The 17,080-nt window shown below is 42.6% G+C and overlaps 1 protein-coding gene across 1 annotated transcript; it reads left to right on the top strand.

Annotated features, from left to right (window-relative positions):
- Positions 1-4,107: 4,107 nt before the first annotated feature.
- Positions 4,108-16,286, top strand: eve1 (even-skipped-like1). The gene is given in 3 exon segments (XM_046030555.1): positions 4,108-4,282; positions 12,726-12,961; positions 15,810-16,286. Coding segments are annotated over 3 exon segments (888 nt in total).
- The last annotated feature ends 794 nt before the right edge of the window (positions 16,287-17,080 follow it).

The raw sequence follows: 17,080 nt of genomic DNA, 5'->3' as shown, positions 1-17,080 counted from the left end.
GACCACACCCTTTTAAACCCTTGCACATGGAAAAAGGCGAAGTGGAGACAGAGACCCATTTTCTCCTGAAATGTAATATAGAATCATAAGACAGGAAAAGAAAGAGAGTTTAAAATTAGGCTGAGCTACACCGGGTCAGATGCAGCCCTGTGAGCCTCTCTCTGACTACAGCAACAACACGGCAGATAACGACATGCAGTCCACTAACACCATACAACAACCTGCTCCCAGCAAAACACAGACTCCACGTAAGGATACAAAACAACAATAAAGGTTTATGTGCCGAAGCCCATCAGACCAAACAGATTCAGATGATGTTGAGTAAAAACACAGTGAACATTAGAAAAGCTGAAGAAACACAGAGAAAGTCCCGTTAGCTCGCCGGCAACGCCAAGCAGTTGCTAACATTATCTGGTGCAAAGTTGTATCGTTTTCCACATTAGTTCACCAACTAACGCGACCCATGTTACCATCCTATGTACCACTGGTATTATGTCAAATTGTTGATTTAGCCTGCAAGAAATTATGTAACTGTATAAAGCAAATGTGGAGCGATTTGTTACTAGCCTATAGTGATGCAGGCAGGGCAGCCAGCTAATGCAACATTAGCTCGGAGCTGCCGCTGTTTGCTTCATAACATTCAATTTAGATTTATTGTGGTTTTACTAATACTCAGGTACATAGCTTCTCCACCTCTCGGTCGCTGTAACTAACATGACGCACATAAAATACTGCAACAAAACGGCCATCCGCTAACACTACTGTAAAGTTACTTACTGCAGTCTAACTGTTATAAAGTGTGACACAATCTCGTTATAATATTCAATCAAGCTCACTAACCGTGTCCTTATCACAACGCTGAAATTAGCTTCCGATTCGGTAGTTAAGGGGAAAGTTAAGGGGGACTTAAGTGAAAGTTAACTTACGTTGCTGAGCGACCGATTCTCCATTTTTTGCACCTCTTACTGTTGTGAAAGCTGTTATGCGTTTTAGGCAAAGCCTTAACGCTGTCTGAAACACTTGTTTAGATTTGAAAAAACTTTATTTTATTTTAAAGTTTAAATGAAAAAAGGGCGATTTCACTGCTTTTTCTCCACATGCAGACGACATTAGACCAGTTCCAGATCCAAAACCACTACACCTAGAGCTCTGAAATCTGGACTAGATTGTCCCAGAGAGGCTACAGTTTCAATCAAACATTTTTTCAGATTTGTGAAACCTTTATTCAATTTGTGAAAATACTATAAAGGGAAATTTCAATGCTTTTTTCACGTGCAGACTACATTAAACCAGTGCCAGATCCAAAACCACTATACCTATTCCTGTAGTGCAAACATGTGTGTTTTAAAGTGTTTTAGATGCCTGACCTTACTTTACTTTAAACATAGTTTGCCTAATCTTAACCTTACTGTAATTGTAGTATGTGCCAATATTGTAGAAAGAAATCAAGCAAAAAACTTGAATAATAATCTGGGCTTTTGAAGATTCATCCAATATCAGTCTTCTGTATGGCTGATCAAACTACCTTATCTGCAGCCTCAACAGAAGATCAAAGCAACGGTTCCCTGTGTTTTACAGAATCACACTGACCACTGAACAATTTCAAGACTTAAGGACATCATGAATGTTTTTAATCAGTAGGCTAATTCTTGTCAGGATGAAGGCTACTGGAAGCCCCCAACTTGCGAACGCTGTGACATTGTAGCACACAACACAGCTCTAATGGATGGACCAATGAGGCTTCAAATTATCACTGCCACTGAAGGATGCCAGTCATCAGTTCCACTGCAGAAATGTTATTAGACTTTACTGGTGTGGGTCAACACCACAATAGAAATATTTGGGCACTTCAGAGTTTTAGATGAAGACATCAGCATATGTTGCTCAAACCCTGCTAGGTTGTTTCATTTTTAATACCCCCAATGTGTAGGGGTACTTGGGGACAGCACAAATATTTTCTGTAAGCTCTCAAAACATTATAGCAGCATGTGCAGCCTAGTTACATATGTTTAACACATGTTACATAAAGAAGTAATGCAACATGTGCATTGTTCTTGAAATATGGATATAGTGAAAAAGACAGGGTGAGTGTTTGATCGCTCACACAGAACATTTCATCGCTCTAAATGACACCCTCCCAACCTTTTTCCCGTGACCTCAAACTGAGGTCAGAGCATTTCTCTAACCACCAATATTTAAAACACATGAAAGCCATTTTCACGTGGTTCCAGTGTTTACCACAAAGAGAGAGAAAAACAACTTTGGATGTATCCAAAGGACTAGAAGCAAGCTACTGGACTGTGAGTAAAAACACAGTGGATCAGCATGTACTAAAGTCAGAATTTCTCAGGCACTGCTGCATATTTTTCTTACTATTCAGTTACTCTAAGGATCGGTCAGTCTACCACTTTGGACCAGACTGAAATATCGTGACAGCTATTTGATGGATTCGTATAAAATTATGTCACTATGATGTTGACATTTGTGGTTCAATGTGAAACATCTCAACAACCAGCCCATAAAATGACATTAACTTAACAATTAAAGGTCCCTCGAGGTTTATCTAATGACTTTGGTCATCCTCTGACTATTCCTCTTGTGCCACCATGAGGCTGAATATTAAGGTTTTTAGTGAAATATAGTGAAATATACCACTGGATGGTTTGCTGTGACATTTTGTACACACAGTCATGGTCCCCAGAGGATTATTTATAATTATTTTGATTGCTTTATTTTTCATCTAGTGCCATCGTCTGGTCAAAATTTCAATGTGCCCAATACTTTGGTTTATGAACAAATACCTGTAAAACTTATGACATTCCCATCAGCCTAATTAGCAGATGTTAGCATGCTAGTACACACTGTGAACATTAAACATTATACCCGTTAAACCTCAACATGCTACAATTACCACTGAGCACATTCGGAAGGTGGTCTGCTTTAATTTTTCTTTCTAAAAACTTCTTTTAGCAGACCAATTTGCAAATGGGAATTCATCGGAAACTCTCAGTTCATTTTAAATTTACAAAAGGCGTGATCAATGGGCGGAGACGAAAATATCTCCAGACGCAGTTGGCAGCCTGGGATCAGCCTGGGAAGGCATATGAATAACACACCGATTTCTTAAGTCATTTCACATTTTTTGCTTCACATTTTTTGCTTTTTGCATGTCATTTTGCCAATTAGACTTTGTTGACCTCTATTGTGCAGAAGCGGCGTGCCATTAAACGCCTATTGTCACATGTGAAAACAACGGGTGTGGGATTTCAATAGCCATGAAAGGCTGACACTAAGGTGGAGGAGGGGTGGTCGGAAGGATAGTGGTCCCTAACCCTGGAGAACGGCATTCAGTTCCCTTGTGAAAGAAAAATGTAATAATAAGACAGCATTAGTTTTTGTTTTTTATTTAAGATTGAAGTTACGTAGGTTGCTTAACTTGCATAAGTTACGTTACATCGTTACCATGCTACATCGCGTTAGCTACATTACTAATGTTAGCTACAAACATTAGCTACGTTAAAGTTTAAGTAGCTAGCTAGCTAACGATGTTAGCATTGACATCCCCCCTGAAGTACTTTATGCTAACCTTAACCATCACAGTGGTGTCTGCCTAAACCTAAGTAATTGATTATATATGCATGTCAACTGGTTAACCCTACAGCTGTGTAGATAGGGTTAACCTCCTTTGTGTTGCTTAGGTCTATTGGGACTGAACAGCGTGAAATGACACGAGAAAAGTTAACATGGCACGTGGAATGTACTTCAAAGTGGCGTGCTATGTAAGCGCCATCCCATGATCCATGTTGCAATTGGATAGACTTACGATTAGTGTAATGCACTGACTGCAGCAAGCTGGCTTTTCCCCTGCTTTGTTGAAACATAGGTACGAAGTAAAATTGCCCCTGTTGTTAACATTAACTAGGTTTCATACTCACTTTAGCAAAATGAGCATCTGTTTCTATACATCCCAAATTTAATTATGGTAGTAAACACAGCAGAAATAAACTTCAACAGATATGGTCTACTGTTAGGCAGCCCTGCTGAACAAAACATGAAATTTATCATGGACTTTCTTAGAAAAACAATTTAGTATGCTGTATTAGATAAATGGTTGTGAATAGCCCAATATGGACCAGGTCGGTTGCAAATCTTTCCAAACAGGAGGGGGACCATCTACCAGATCAAATAAAACACTAGCTCGCAGATTTGCCTATTTCCCAGGCTAATGCAAATGTCTCCTGGGCCAAACTAAAGGACAACCTACTCAACTTACATCTTTTATGTGAGCGCCAGTGGAAGTATGTATACATTTGAGATTAGATCGGACAGAACATCTTTGTATATCCTTAGGTCTAACAAAAAAGAGTGTGTGTCTGTGTGTGTCAATGCATGTATATTCTTAATCAGAGTCACAGTCAGTGCTTGAAGTGGGCCAGTACTCACTGGTATGCAGTACAAGCACTTTTATATTTTACTCTTTGGCATAGAGGGACTTTTTCTTGCGCTTTGGAATTTCTCACAAGCAGCACGTACACTTCTCTGCCCTCTCCACTGGCAGAGACTGAGTATAGAAAAGATCGAGTGCCGATACACACGGCAACATGTGAACTACATGTGAATGGGAAGTACTGGTCACAATGCTGACAAATGAATGCTGAAAACCCTGGAATGCAGGCTTGGTGGGCCCAGACTGCAAAGGGCATTCTGTAAAATATTAAAATCTATAAAGTCCCTAGTTGTATGTGTAGCACTTTGTAAAGAAGTGTTACTGTTAGGAGTATCGTTTTGTAGCTAAGTCTAGTCCTTTGTTCATTCACTTGTTTAAGTTTTTTTAGTATCTGTCTTGTTTCTAGTTATGTCCTGCATTCTGATCTGTGTCTTAGTGTCTACTCCTGCTCCGTGTACTTCGATATTATTTGTCCATGTTTGCTCTGCGTTCTGTTTAATCTTAGTTCAGTCTGTTTTCCCTGTTGTGTTTTTGGGTATATTAGTGATCTGTCTGCTTATGTTCTGGTTCAGTTATTTATATTCTGTTTCTTCCTGGTTATTAGTTTCCCTATGGCCTTGGTGTCTGTCTGTTTCCCCTGCTGTCTCTCTACCTGCCTGTGTCTCATTAGTCCCTGTGTATATGTATGCCTGCTTGTGTCTCCAGTATTTGTCCAGTATTGTGTGTTCTGCTCCGTTTTCCTTGTTCTGGATTATTCCCTGTGGTTTTGAATTGCGTTGTGTTTTGATAACCACCATACCTGATCGAGGAGGAAGTAGGTAAATACTGAAATGATCACAGGACTCCTATCTCATCTCCAATTGGTGGAATTGATGTTGTTACAACTCTCCCCGTGTTACAACCATACCCAGTCTCCCCTACTTCCGAGTGGCCTTACTTTTCAGACCCAGAGGTTCCCGCTTGGTGTAATACCAACACTCCCTGACTATGCAGAGTCAGCTAGTATTAATAGAGCTGCTAGCTCTGTCAGAGTGTCCACGCGCTCCTGGGAGATCTGCGCTCTCAAGAGGGAGGAACCCAGCACCACGCACAGGTAGGTGAGTGTCTGGGAGGGAAAAGAGAGCGCTTTTCCCCCCAGTTCACCATGAAACCCCAGGCAAGACAAGTGTGCAACAAGCTTGGCCGTCTGCACCAACGCCTCGTCCCGGGACCATGCCAGCAGCAGTAGGTCGTCCAGGTAAAACAGGACTCTCATGCCCGCCCGCCGCATTGACTCCAAGGCCGTCTCGATGCACTTGGAGAAGGTGGGTGGGGCCAGAGAATAACGAACGTCAGGCGGTTGTACTGATACTGGATGCCCCGGAAAAAGAACCACATTCTTTTTGGAACTGGAGCCTGTGACCATGGCCAGGCTGTTCATCCACCTGTCCATAGAACATGAGCTCAGAGTATCACTCTTAAAGTGGTCAGACCTGCTGATGTGGTGCCCTGGTCCCCGCGTGGCGAGCATGCGTTAATCTGACGGCGAGGCGCGGCCACCGAAGAGAACCGGCCGATGCTCACCGCAGCAGGGCAGGCCGTGTACCGCCTTGTGGGGCGGGCCCCCACTTGACAACCTTCCACACACAGTTAAGGAGGGTGTGTGTGTGGTGGGAGGGCCTGCACGAGGCAGCGTGGCTGCTCACGTGCGTCCATAGCCTTACTGCACTCCCAGACTGGGGAGGGGGCAGGGGGAGATGCCGTCGCTGGGGGGTCCACACGAGACGGCGTAGCTGCACTCGTGGATCATAACCCCGCCGCTCCCCCGTTGAGGGGAGGGAGGCAGAGGTTGGCAACATGGAAAATGAACTGCTTGTGACATCGGAGTCAGGCTGCATGAAGTCTGTCCAGCCAGCTGCAGACGGTCCGTATAGTGTGGGGGAAATGTGTTAAATGGCGGACAACGGGAACATGCTCTTAGGGCACACATTCGTCTGAATAGAGAAAGTGCAGGCAGAACATAAACAGTGAACACACAATTCCCCCCAAAATGTTACTGCCGCTTGCCGGAATGCTGTGGCTGCACAGGGGAGTTAGACCATGAGCAGGCCACCCCCGGGGCCTTCAGAGCACGAGTGCAAGTATGGAGCTGCGTCTGCCTTTGGCCAACCTGGCGGTGCTTCTTGTGGTCTCGCCGGGGAGCGACAATAGGACAACATCACACACAGGGTTGAGTGTGTGTGTACCCCACTCGGCCATCGTGCTCCAGTCCGAGGCATGCCTCGCAGGGGGGACGGAGATCACCCAGCACGATGTAGCCTGTGTGGCAGACGCCGCACACCCGTTCGGTTGTAGCGCCGTCTTGCCTTGCTGGAAGATTTCATTCTTCTTGTTTCCCTGGAAAGCTTCTGCTCTTAAGACAATGTTGCTCAGTGCTGAATTAAAATGGGAGCCGATGGTTGGGTCTCACCGTTCTATATATTCCAGTTGCGGACGTAGGAGAGGCCCACGCTGTGGGTGGGTGTAGACAAAATTTATCAGTGCCACGCAGGCGTGCGTAAACCCAATAGCGAATGGCCTTAGAAGGCAAAGCCTAATAGAACTGACCTAACTACCTAACGGCAGCTAAAGTTAGTGGTTAGCAGTTATTAACAAGTAATGCTATCCATTCATCAGGAGTGTTTAGGCAGAGCAGCCATAGGACACCAGACAGCGTGTTCCATGTGTCCATGAAAATCAATTTTGCCTGCTGTTGCTGCTTTTTGTTGTTGTTTCGTATTTTAATATGAAGCCATCGGTGTCTGTGAAGGTTCTCAGTCATCCAGGTCATAGTTATCCAAAGAAGGTTCAGGGCTCTCAAGTTTTATCAAAAGTTTGGAGTGAGATAACGCGTGTTAGGGGAGGAGCCACTCAAATATTTGCAGCAGCAGCCCCTCGGCCCCAGACAGTTCTCTCAAGTTTTTACTAGCAGTTAAATTTTATCTATAGTTCATAATTGACCCGAGAAAATAGAAATTATAACAATAGGTGAATCTGATAAAAGACTATTTATATATAAACTTACATTTAAAAAATACAAATGTATCAGAACTAAAAAGAAATTTGGCTATGTGTACAGCAGTGCTGTATGCCAAGCTGTGTGTGTGAATAGGCTACACGTTTCAAGGCCAGCCATTTTCACCATCATGATGGATAATAGCTTTCCGTCCACAGCCCAAATATAGAAATACATCTCTAGTCTTTTCCTTAGTTTCAGGTAGCCAGAGCTAAGCAGTAACAAAGTGTACTTAGGGTATCTGTACTGAACTTGAGTATTTTCTTTTCATGCAACTTTCTTATTCTACTTCACCACATCTCAAAGGGAAATATCTACTTTACTTTATCTGACAGCTTCAGTTACTAGTTACTTTAAAAAATAAGCTTTTACACACAAAATGTATGAAGAGTTTCAAAAATAGGATGTTTTGATATAAATTAAATTACTTAACAGTTAAATAGTCAGTTAGGCTAATTGACATAAATGTAATTGGCAACTGTTTTGTTGTGGTGGCAGCCCGGGTGACGGTGAGTGTCCTGGGTTTTTCTCCTTTTCTTCAGTTATTCTGCCTTTTCCTTGGTTTTCTCTGTTCTCTGCCTGCCTCCCTGTGTTTCCTCCCCTGTGTGCTCTCTCTCTCTCTCTCTCTCTCTCTCTCTCTCTCTCTCTCTCCCTCCGCTCCTGAGCCCAGCCTACAACCTGCACCTGCACCTCATCAGCCTGCCACACCTGCCAGTAGTCAACCTCATCCCTGCCTGTATTTCAACCCCAGTTCTCCACACCATTCTTGCTTGATTGTTGTTGCTCCATACCCGGTGTCACCCCTGTGCTCAAGCTTGCATGTATTTTGATTACTTTCATTTCCCTGTGCTTTTTCTCCATTGTCTCTAACCCTGTCTCTCTGTCTGTTTCCCTCCCAGATTCACTCACCCTCGTCCTCCGTTCAGTCGGCTGGGCTCATCCCCCGGTCCTCTCCTCCTCTGACTTCCCCCTCGGCGTCCTCCCAGTTCTCCCTCGCCTCCTCGGCCCCAGTGTTCCCTGGCTCTCTGGTCCCAGTCTCCTCGGTTCCCCGTGCCTGTGTTTCCCCGGCATCCACCTCTCCCTCCACTCCAGTCCCTCTAACCCTTTTTCCCCCAATAAAACTCCCTCTGAACATTGCATTTGGGTCCTCTCTGTCCCCACACCACCCGTAACATGTTTTGGTAGTCATTTTTCATGTAAAAACATTTATTTTATTCTTAATAGGCTACTTCTACATTTTCCTGCTTATAGCCTACTTATGTATTTTTACTGAACTTTTTCAATGCAGTATTTTCACAATGAGGTATTGGTACTTTTTAAAGGATCTGAATAGGCCTAGGTTACTTTGCTCACCACTGGCTAAAAAAGCGAAACTTCTGGTTGCAAAGAGGTTGTAGAGTTTTTGTCTGCATCAATAATAATTTAGCACGCATTTTGCTACACTCCCCAACATCAGCTGCTCTGACTATCTTTGATCCCAGGCAAGTGACTTTGTCCAGGAATCGTAAAATTAAAATGCTAAACAAAAAAAAAAAAATACTGTTATTGCATCAATCGTGTCTTGCGCTTCCAACTTCCACTCTGTATGTGCCTGCGCATTCATGTTGCCTTGTAAGGGCAACACATTTTAATTTCTGATTGGCTTAATGGCTCTGGCATTTTGTAGACTACAGAGAAAGCTATGAATTTGGCAATGATTGTCCATAGAAGACGTTTCGTCCCTCATCCAAGAGACTTCTTCAGTTCTGTCAACTCCTTAAAGACAAACATCGCTAGCTAGCTAACTACTTGGCGACCGGAAGCATTACTAGCATTTCCGGTCACCCCAGGGCGTCATATACACATGCAGCCTGGATGCGTCTCATATACACGAAGCTGGGGGCATATCACAAACACGCAAAATCGCCATATTGCGTACAAAACCCACGGTTTTTCCAAAGCGTGTATATGTGACGCCTGAGCACGAGAACAGGCTGGAGTCATCAGACAGTCTATTACAGTGAGACAGAAACATTTTTCTTTTATATAATTACCTGTTTTTGAAGCATATCATATAGTGTGGCATCTATTTTTGCTTCTTGTCTTATTGTTACAACTTACCACCCGCATGTGTAACAAGGGAACACAATGTATATGACATCAACTCACGAGGTCTGTGATATTCTTGTAGAAGACTGAATTCGTGCCATTTGTAGTGAACAAATGTGGGTACTTTGTATAAAAGTCCGAGAACTCTAGCAAAAAAAATTCAGCGAGTTATAGTTGCCAAAGCAAAGCAAACAAAAAGTCTCCCTAACTTAAACCTGCATCCCATCGAACGGCCAGCAGGGGACTCCTCTGGTTGCAAAAAGAAGTCTGGTTCCATTAGAAATAACATGACCCTACTTTTCAGCTGATTTATTAGGGTTGCAACATGAAAATATTTCATTTGATTTCTTTCATATTTTTTTTTGTATTTATAAATACATACATAATTAATAAAAAGGCTATCTACATATTTATGGTCATAGGTTGTCATCTTTAAATGTGCAGCCCAGTTTGTGACAAAAGATTACCACTTTTAATACTTTTCCCCATGTTTGGCTAAAAAACAAGTTAAAAGAAAAAAAATGTGAAAAAACAAAAATATGAAGCCTATTTGACAGGCAAAATTAAAAAAGTGTGCAAAAATTATGACTTATTTTTACACACAGCAGTGGGGTATGACTCAAAACAGTAACAGGAAGTAATGTCAACACAACAAAAGGTTAAAAAAGATTTTGACACACAAACAGTCATAAAACAGCAAACCATAGGAGCAGTGTGAATCTATTCAGAAGTAAAAAATATTATGATTCTAATAGTCTGAAGTAGCCTATAGGACAGTTTAGGAATGACATAATGTGAGTCTTCCATAGTGCCTGAGTGTTTTTTTTACAATGACAAATGTCCTGCATGCAACACTGACTCCACCCTACCTGGCGTCTGTCTGTCTCTGTTCTCCGCCTGTCCTCTTTATCATCACCTGGCCGCTGGATTAACAATCAACGCAGATTATAGCCATAATAACATCCAAAACAGAGGTTTAAGGGTCAGTTTCTACACTGGAGGCAAAGCTATACACTTAAAGGATCGCGTTTTGATTGATACTGCACTGCTATTACGCTACATAAAGCTAAATTAATCTGCACAGTCTTATTGTCATAACTGGTTATTATTTAAAGGCATGATCAAAACAAAAAGAGAATATTTCTTCAAATCACCTGGTGCGATATTCAAAGCTACTAGTTTTATTTCTAAATAAAATTACTGGTGTAGCCTAGCCTACTTAATTTAGGTTATATCCACACAAAAATTAAAAAAAAAAACATTTTATTATAGCAAAGGGCCTACAGAAGCGTCATAAATGAAAAGTAGGCTAAATGTTTCAAGATTAATCTACTTCAGTTATAGGCCTAAGTGAAAATATATTAAACCATAATTTTTGTAGGGTACCATCACTTTGGGAAAGAACAGGATTAATAAAATGTAAAATTCAAAAAGGACTCAAATAAGAAAGTCTTTATAGAAAATCTGGTAGCCTATAAGGCAGAAAATAAATGATTAAAAATACAGTAGCCTATAATACCGACAGTTATTGCCATAATTTTATCTAAACTAATATTTCCTCTCCACCGTGCTCCCACTCGGCCAATTTGGAGCCATTAGGCCTGTAATGATTTACTTCCAAACCCGCAAAGATCAAACGGCGGAGAACAATGAGGGTCTGTCTGCTGTCTCTGCCTGTGCGTCTATAATTCTCCATAACAAAAGTACAAAGGCCGAGCCGGAGACCAAAGGCTTTATCCCTAAACACCTTTAACACCTCTCCGGGCCGCGGCGCCGCGCCGGGCCGACGCGCACACCACGGCCCGTCTGGAGCGCCCGCAATAGGCCATAGGGACAGAGGAGGAGAGGGGAGAAGCCCCGGAGAAGACAGACAGTAGCGGAGGGGGAGAACACGGGGGAGGAGGAGGAGAAGGAGGAGGGGGTGTTGGGACAAAAACAGCCCATCTTCTCCCTGACTGTCTGAACAGACAGGGTGAAGTGTGAGTTGAGTGATAGGCGAGAAGTTTTTGCCTAGACTGCAGCCAGCTTCATCCCCGGCCTTTCTGAAGCGCAGCCCAGCCTGCAGAGGGGGGATATTTGACCTAAAGGACAACAGAGAAAATAGGAGGGATTTTTTAAAAAATCACAAACCTGATGCGTAAGTAAATGAAAAATCTGCTTTTGAGCAAACTTTGTTCACTATGAGTTCCAATTATTTTCGAGTTAACAAACGGGAACAGAGATAACTGTCTGCACTTCTGTTACAGACAAATATAGCCAACAAATAACTTCTTACTTCAAAAAGTAAATAAAATGGCCTAAACACAAAATGTCCATAGGATTAACCTTTGTGTTTTGTTGACATTGGCTTTACTTCCTCCATGTTTCCTCCACTGCTGAATGTGTAATTAATAATAATATTAACTTCAACAGATTCTTTTTTTATTTTCTTCTGACCTTATTTAAACCCTATATGTAGAAAGGTATTGAACTCCCAAAATATGGAAATGACCATAAACCATTGTTAATCCAGCAAATAAAGAAAAGGTTCATGTTTTAGATGCTATAATAGCAAGGCATGAACACAGTATAATCCTTCTGTTTACCCAAAACGTTATTCACAGACAAAGAAATGTAGAGTAGGCCATGTTATCCTACAGAGGGGTGTTACTTATATGTTTGGTGTCTGCTTGATCCAAGAGAGGTTGATGTCCCTGCTAGAGCTCTTATGAAGTGTTATAAAAGTCCTAATAAACTTACTTGGGGTTTAGGAGGACTAGTAGGCTAATGTGTGAAAACTACTGCTAACACCAATCACAGATATGAAATCAGTAAAAGTCTTCAAGTAACAAGCTGATAAAGCAATGTTAAGTAGCTCATTTTTTTGAGCTGGACCCTGGGTCTCCAGGACCTCAACCACAATATTTGGTTTAAGAAGTACAGGCCTAATCTCTAGGTATATTGGCATTTACTTTGTGACAATGTTGCATTTAAAATGTAGTCTAATTATAGGCATACAGCAATGTACTTTATGGCCTGTGCTAAGTCTATTTGTAGTTTAGATTTCCTACTCTGAGGCATTAGGGCTGCATTACTAAAGGCGCAACAGGAAGAGCCTCATATTCGGCCTTATTATGCCCACTGCATACTCGTGCTGATCCGTGTGCGTCCTTTCAGTGGCGGAGGGCAGACAGACGCCAATGGCGACTGCCGCTGTTGCGCACGGCGAGAAGGATCAGACGGAGCCATGCCCGCGTACCACGCTGCTCGACCACAGCAGGCGACACCGGACAGCCTTCACGCGGGAACAGCTGTCCCGACTGGAGCAGGAGTATGGAAAGGAGAGCTACGTTTCCAGACCCCGGCGCTGCGAACTGGCCACGGCGCTCAACTTACCTGAGACAACAATAAAGGTAGGCTACTGTGCTGTAGCACAAGCCCTGCTGTCAGTGAGGTTAAGAGCCAGTGACATTTTATAAGGGTACAAATCACATGTCAACTCACGGTTAGGCTACTTCAGCATTTATCTGCAGCCTATGCCATCAAATAAGTGAAATCGAGAGAAAGAGCATATTGTCATACAGCAACATACAAACAGATGTTTACATTAAACATCATGTGTCCATTTTATATATATAGCATAGGAATAGTTTAGGCCTATGCCTGCACAGAGAGTGGGAGGAACAGTAGGGGCCCAGCAGCTCATTTTTGCACCAAGGTCCTCTATGCATGTTAATCAAGCTTTGACTTCACTGACATTTATTGGAAATAATTCCAGTTAGACAGTGTGGAGACAGTTTTGCTAAGTCTCAACACATCCTTCTTCCTATGGACAGAGATACATTTCAAAATCAACTGCAACAATGTTTCTCGATCAGCATCCTTGAACACAGTTTTTAATGTGGCTTTCCACTTCTTTTTTTGAAAGACAATAATCTCATCACACAGCTCAATAGAGCATGATGGAGCTTAAAATAGAGAAAATGGTTAGCAATATGATAAGACTGATGCTTGCTAACTAGTATCATCAGTGTTGATTATTGTCCCAGACCAGATACTGAAGGTTGGTCTGTCCATCTATTTTCTAGATGTACGTCCTTGGTTGAATTTCTGTTTAAGCTAATATTCAGTTTGCAGACAAAGGTGGGAGGAGCCACTAACATAGAGAGACAGTATTTAAGAAATAGTTCAACATATACATTTCAAGAGATAGATGAGAAGATTAATATCAATGTGATGTCTGAGTATGGAGCTGGAGTCGTCACTCATTGTTTGACATTTGGTCCCAGACAAAATATAGTCCAACACAAACTGTGAATATTGTCATTATCACATGTTAGTATGGATATAACAAGTTGATATGAAGAGTGTGTTTTTTTAGGACAAAGCCAGAATAGTCGTTCCCCCTTTTTCCAGTCTTCCAGTCTAAGTTTACTGGCTGCTGGCTCCAGGTACATATTTACTGTACAGACATGAGAGTGGTATCACTGTTCTCATCTAACCCTCAGCAAGAAAGCTAATATATGGTATTCTGAAAATTTAAACAGTATCTGTTTCATCAAATGTATAAAAAAAAAAACAGTGCCGGGCCAGCTGTTTGCCCCTACTTCCAACCTTATGCTAAGCTAATTGCTCTTCAGCTACAGCTCCGTATTTACCGCACTTACTCGACAGCCATATTGATTTTTTCATCTAGCTGTCAGAACCACAGTGCGTTTTCCTCAATAATATGTCACCTTCACTGATTGGCAGGCTTTATGAAATTCTGTTGTCTTACCTCATTTGTTCACAGTCGTTGCTTATAGACCCAAAAAATAAAACCATGCAGGTGAAAACAGGAAGTGAAAAACCTCAAACAACTGCCTAATACAACCTAAACAACAACACCCCTTTGACATTTCCTGTAAGGTTAACATCATCTCTCCCCTTACTTGTCATTTCAATCAGCGTGGTAGATTGAGCAGTGACAGGTTTAGCAGTTTCTAACATTTGACACAGAGAGCGTCTGGCCCAATGCGGCAGCTTTAATGCGCAGTAAATGCACCCACCTTTCTGCCAAATACTGGAGGGTCTTTTATGAAAGAGCAGGAATGTGAGGCAATGCCTTGTAAATGCTGCCACCTGACGTTTTAGAAGCGCAGCCTATTCGGGAGATTCTATGAGCTGGTAAAATAGTTGAGGACTGGACAGACAGACACACAAGCAGCTTGTAAGTCTCAGCTTTAAAGCTTCAAGACGGTACAGACGTCAGTCCAGCAACAGAAAAAAGCAGGAATAATATAGAAAAATGGAATCTGTTGAAGAGCAATGGAATTAAATATTTTGATATATTAAGTACAATTATCAGAACTATTTGAACATCTACAGTTAATACATGGTTCCCGCACAATGTACTATGACTTTGGGGATCCCTTGACTTTTCCTTTACTACCACTGTAATGTTTAATGACCAGTCTATGCGAGTATTCTCAGTTTCCAAGCTTTAATAGGAGCCATGTTGGGGACATAGATACATTGCAGCTACTGTGTATGCTACTGCTGTTGTCACACATGCTCACACTGCCCACAGGCTACACTTCAGTCTCTAATCACTGAGCAGCAATAACTTGTCCCTATTATTTACTAGACTTGCTACATTACAGCCACCAACAGGTGGACATTTTTGTACAGACACTCATGTTCCCCACAGGATTAATCTTATTGACTTTGATGATCCTCTGACTTTTAATCCAGCGCCACCATCAGGTTGTCATTTTTGTTTTGAGGGAAATATCTGAACAACTAGTGGATGGATTGTAGTGTAATTTGTGACAGACGCTCATGCTCCCTACATGATGAATCATAATAACATTAACTGATGTCCCATGTCAGGTCTAAATTTAAACGTTTCAATAATTTGATTTATGACCAAATACCTACAAAGCCAATGACATTCCCATCAGCCTCAGCTGTACTACTTTGTGTTCAGTGCTAATTAGCAGATAGGGGTAGGGGTCCAAGGAGGGGTACCCCCGACTAAGGATTTGGGATTTACATAGTTGAATCAGAATTGTCAAGGATTGCCTATAATCGTGTGGGGTTTGTGTGTCAGGGGAGGGGGGGTTACACACTCCTGTCTTCTCTCACCTTATTCAAATCTGCATTGTCATCTTCTCAACTTTGTCGCCCTTCTTCCTGTGTTTCTCCCTTCTTTCCTTGTTGTACTCCTTTTGATGTTCCTTACCTTAATTCTTTCTTTGTTCCTTCCTTTCCTCTCTCCAGGTGTGGTTCCAGAACAGGAGGATGAAGGACAAACGGCAGAGACACTCCTTACCGTGGCCTCACCCTCTCGTCGACCCTCTGGGGGCACTCCTGATGGGCCGTGCCTCCCCTTCCTCCACCTTGACATACCCCTTCATGCCACCCCCACTCCCGCTCCACCACCACTACCCCCTATCTCTCTCCTCACCAGCATCCTCAGCACACAGTCGCTACAGCGCACCCATGAGGACCCTGGATGCGCTCCGCCTCTCCCAGTACCACAACAGACCAGGAGGGTTGCCTCCAACCACAGCAGCCCTCTACCCTTCCACCAGCATCATGCACCATCCCGCCTCATGTCCTTGCCCCCTCTGCCTTCACTGGGGACCAGAACAACTGCTCAAAGCAAGAGGGGAGACACTGGGACTGAGCCAGCGTCGTAGTCCCAAGGCCAATATCCAGCCTGCCAACCTAGAGCAGAGGGAAGAGATAGTGTAAAACCAGACAGAAACTGCGTCAAACAAAATGTAATTTTCCACATTCCCCAAGGCTTTCAAATAAGCTGCTGCAAACAAATAGCAGTATCCTCCCTGTATACTTCAATTAATGCTATCTACATTGCGATGCTTGCCAAGTCAAAACAGCACCACAGAGTTTCACTATCTATTGTGTAATAGGAGACTCACAAGCCAATTTAAACATGAAATGGAAACATGCGATTGAAAGGTCTTATCTAAAACAACGCCAAACACACGACACTGCTTTTTAACTGGAGGCCAATGTTTACTACTTGACAAAAAGTGTATTACAAGGCTGTGAAATTTTTTCACCAAATTCAGTAGGTTGGCCAGAACACAAACCTTTTCGGGCCCCATCCACACTATTGCGTTGTCGTTTATAGCCTACACTTACTGTGCATGTTACCTTATTTACTTTGCAACGACTCTCAGTCTGTTTTCCGCCACCACAGCTGCTTTAAACTCCAGTTCCAGGTCGTTACTGGTCCATCCATCCATCATCTATCCATCGTCAAACACTTATCCTGCGTACAGTGTCGCGGGGCGTTATTGGGATTCTCCGTCTGCATTTCTTTATTCTTTTGCCAAATCTTCTGTAACTTTGGAATAGACCATCTGCTTCATGTTTACACCGACATGCACATGCCCACTGTACCTGAACGGCCACTAGATGGACGGAGATCATTTTCGTTTTAAAACTCAGTTTTTAAACAAAAACGTAGTAGTGTGGATGAGGGCCTCAGTAGCATAGCTAACATTATGTCTGTGCAAACC

The sequence above is a fragment of the Micropterus dolomieu genome, linkage group LG02 (genome assembly GCF_021292245.1).
Source record: "Micropterus dolomieu isolate WLL.071019.BEF.003 ecotype Adirondacks linkage group LG02, ASM2129224v1, whole genome shotgun sequence".
Lineage (NCBI taxonomy): Eukaryota > Metazoa > Chordata > Actinopteri > Centrarchiformes > Centrarchidae > Micropterus > Micropterus dolomieu.
The sequence above is the reverse complement of the archived record's forward strand: the minus strand, read 5'-3'. Positions and strand labels throughout refer to the sequence as shown.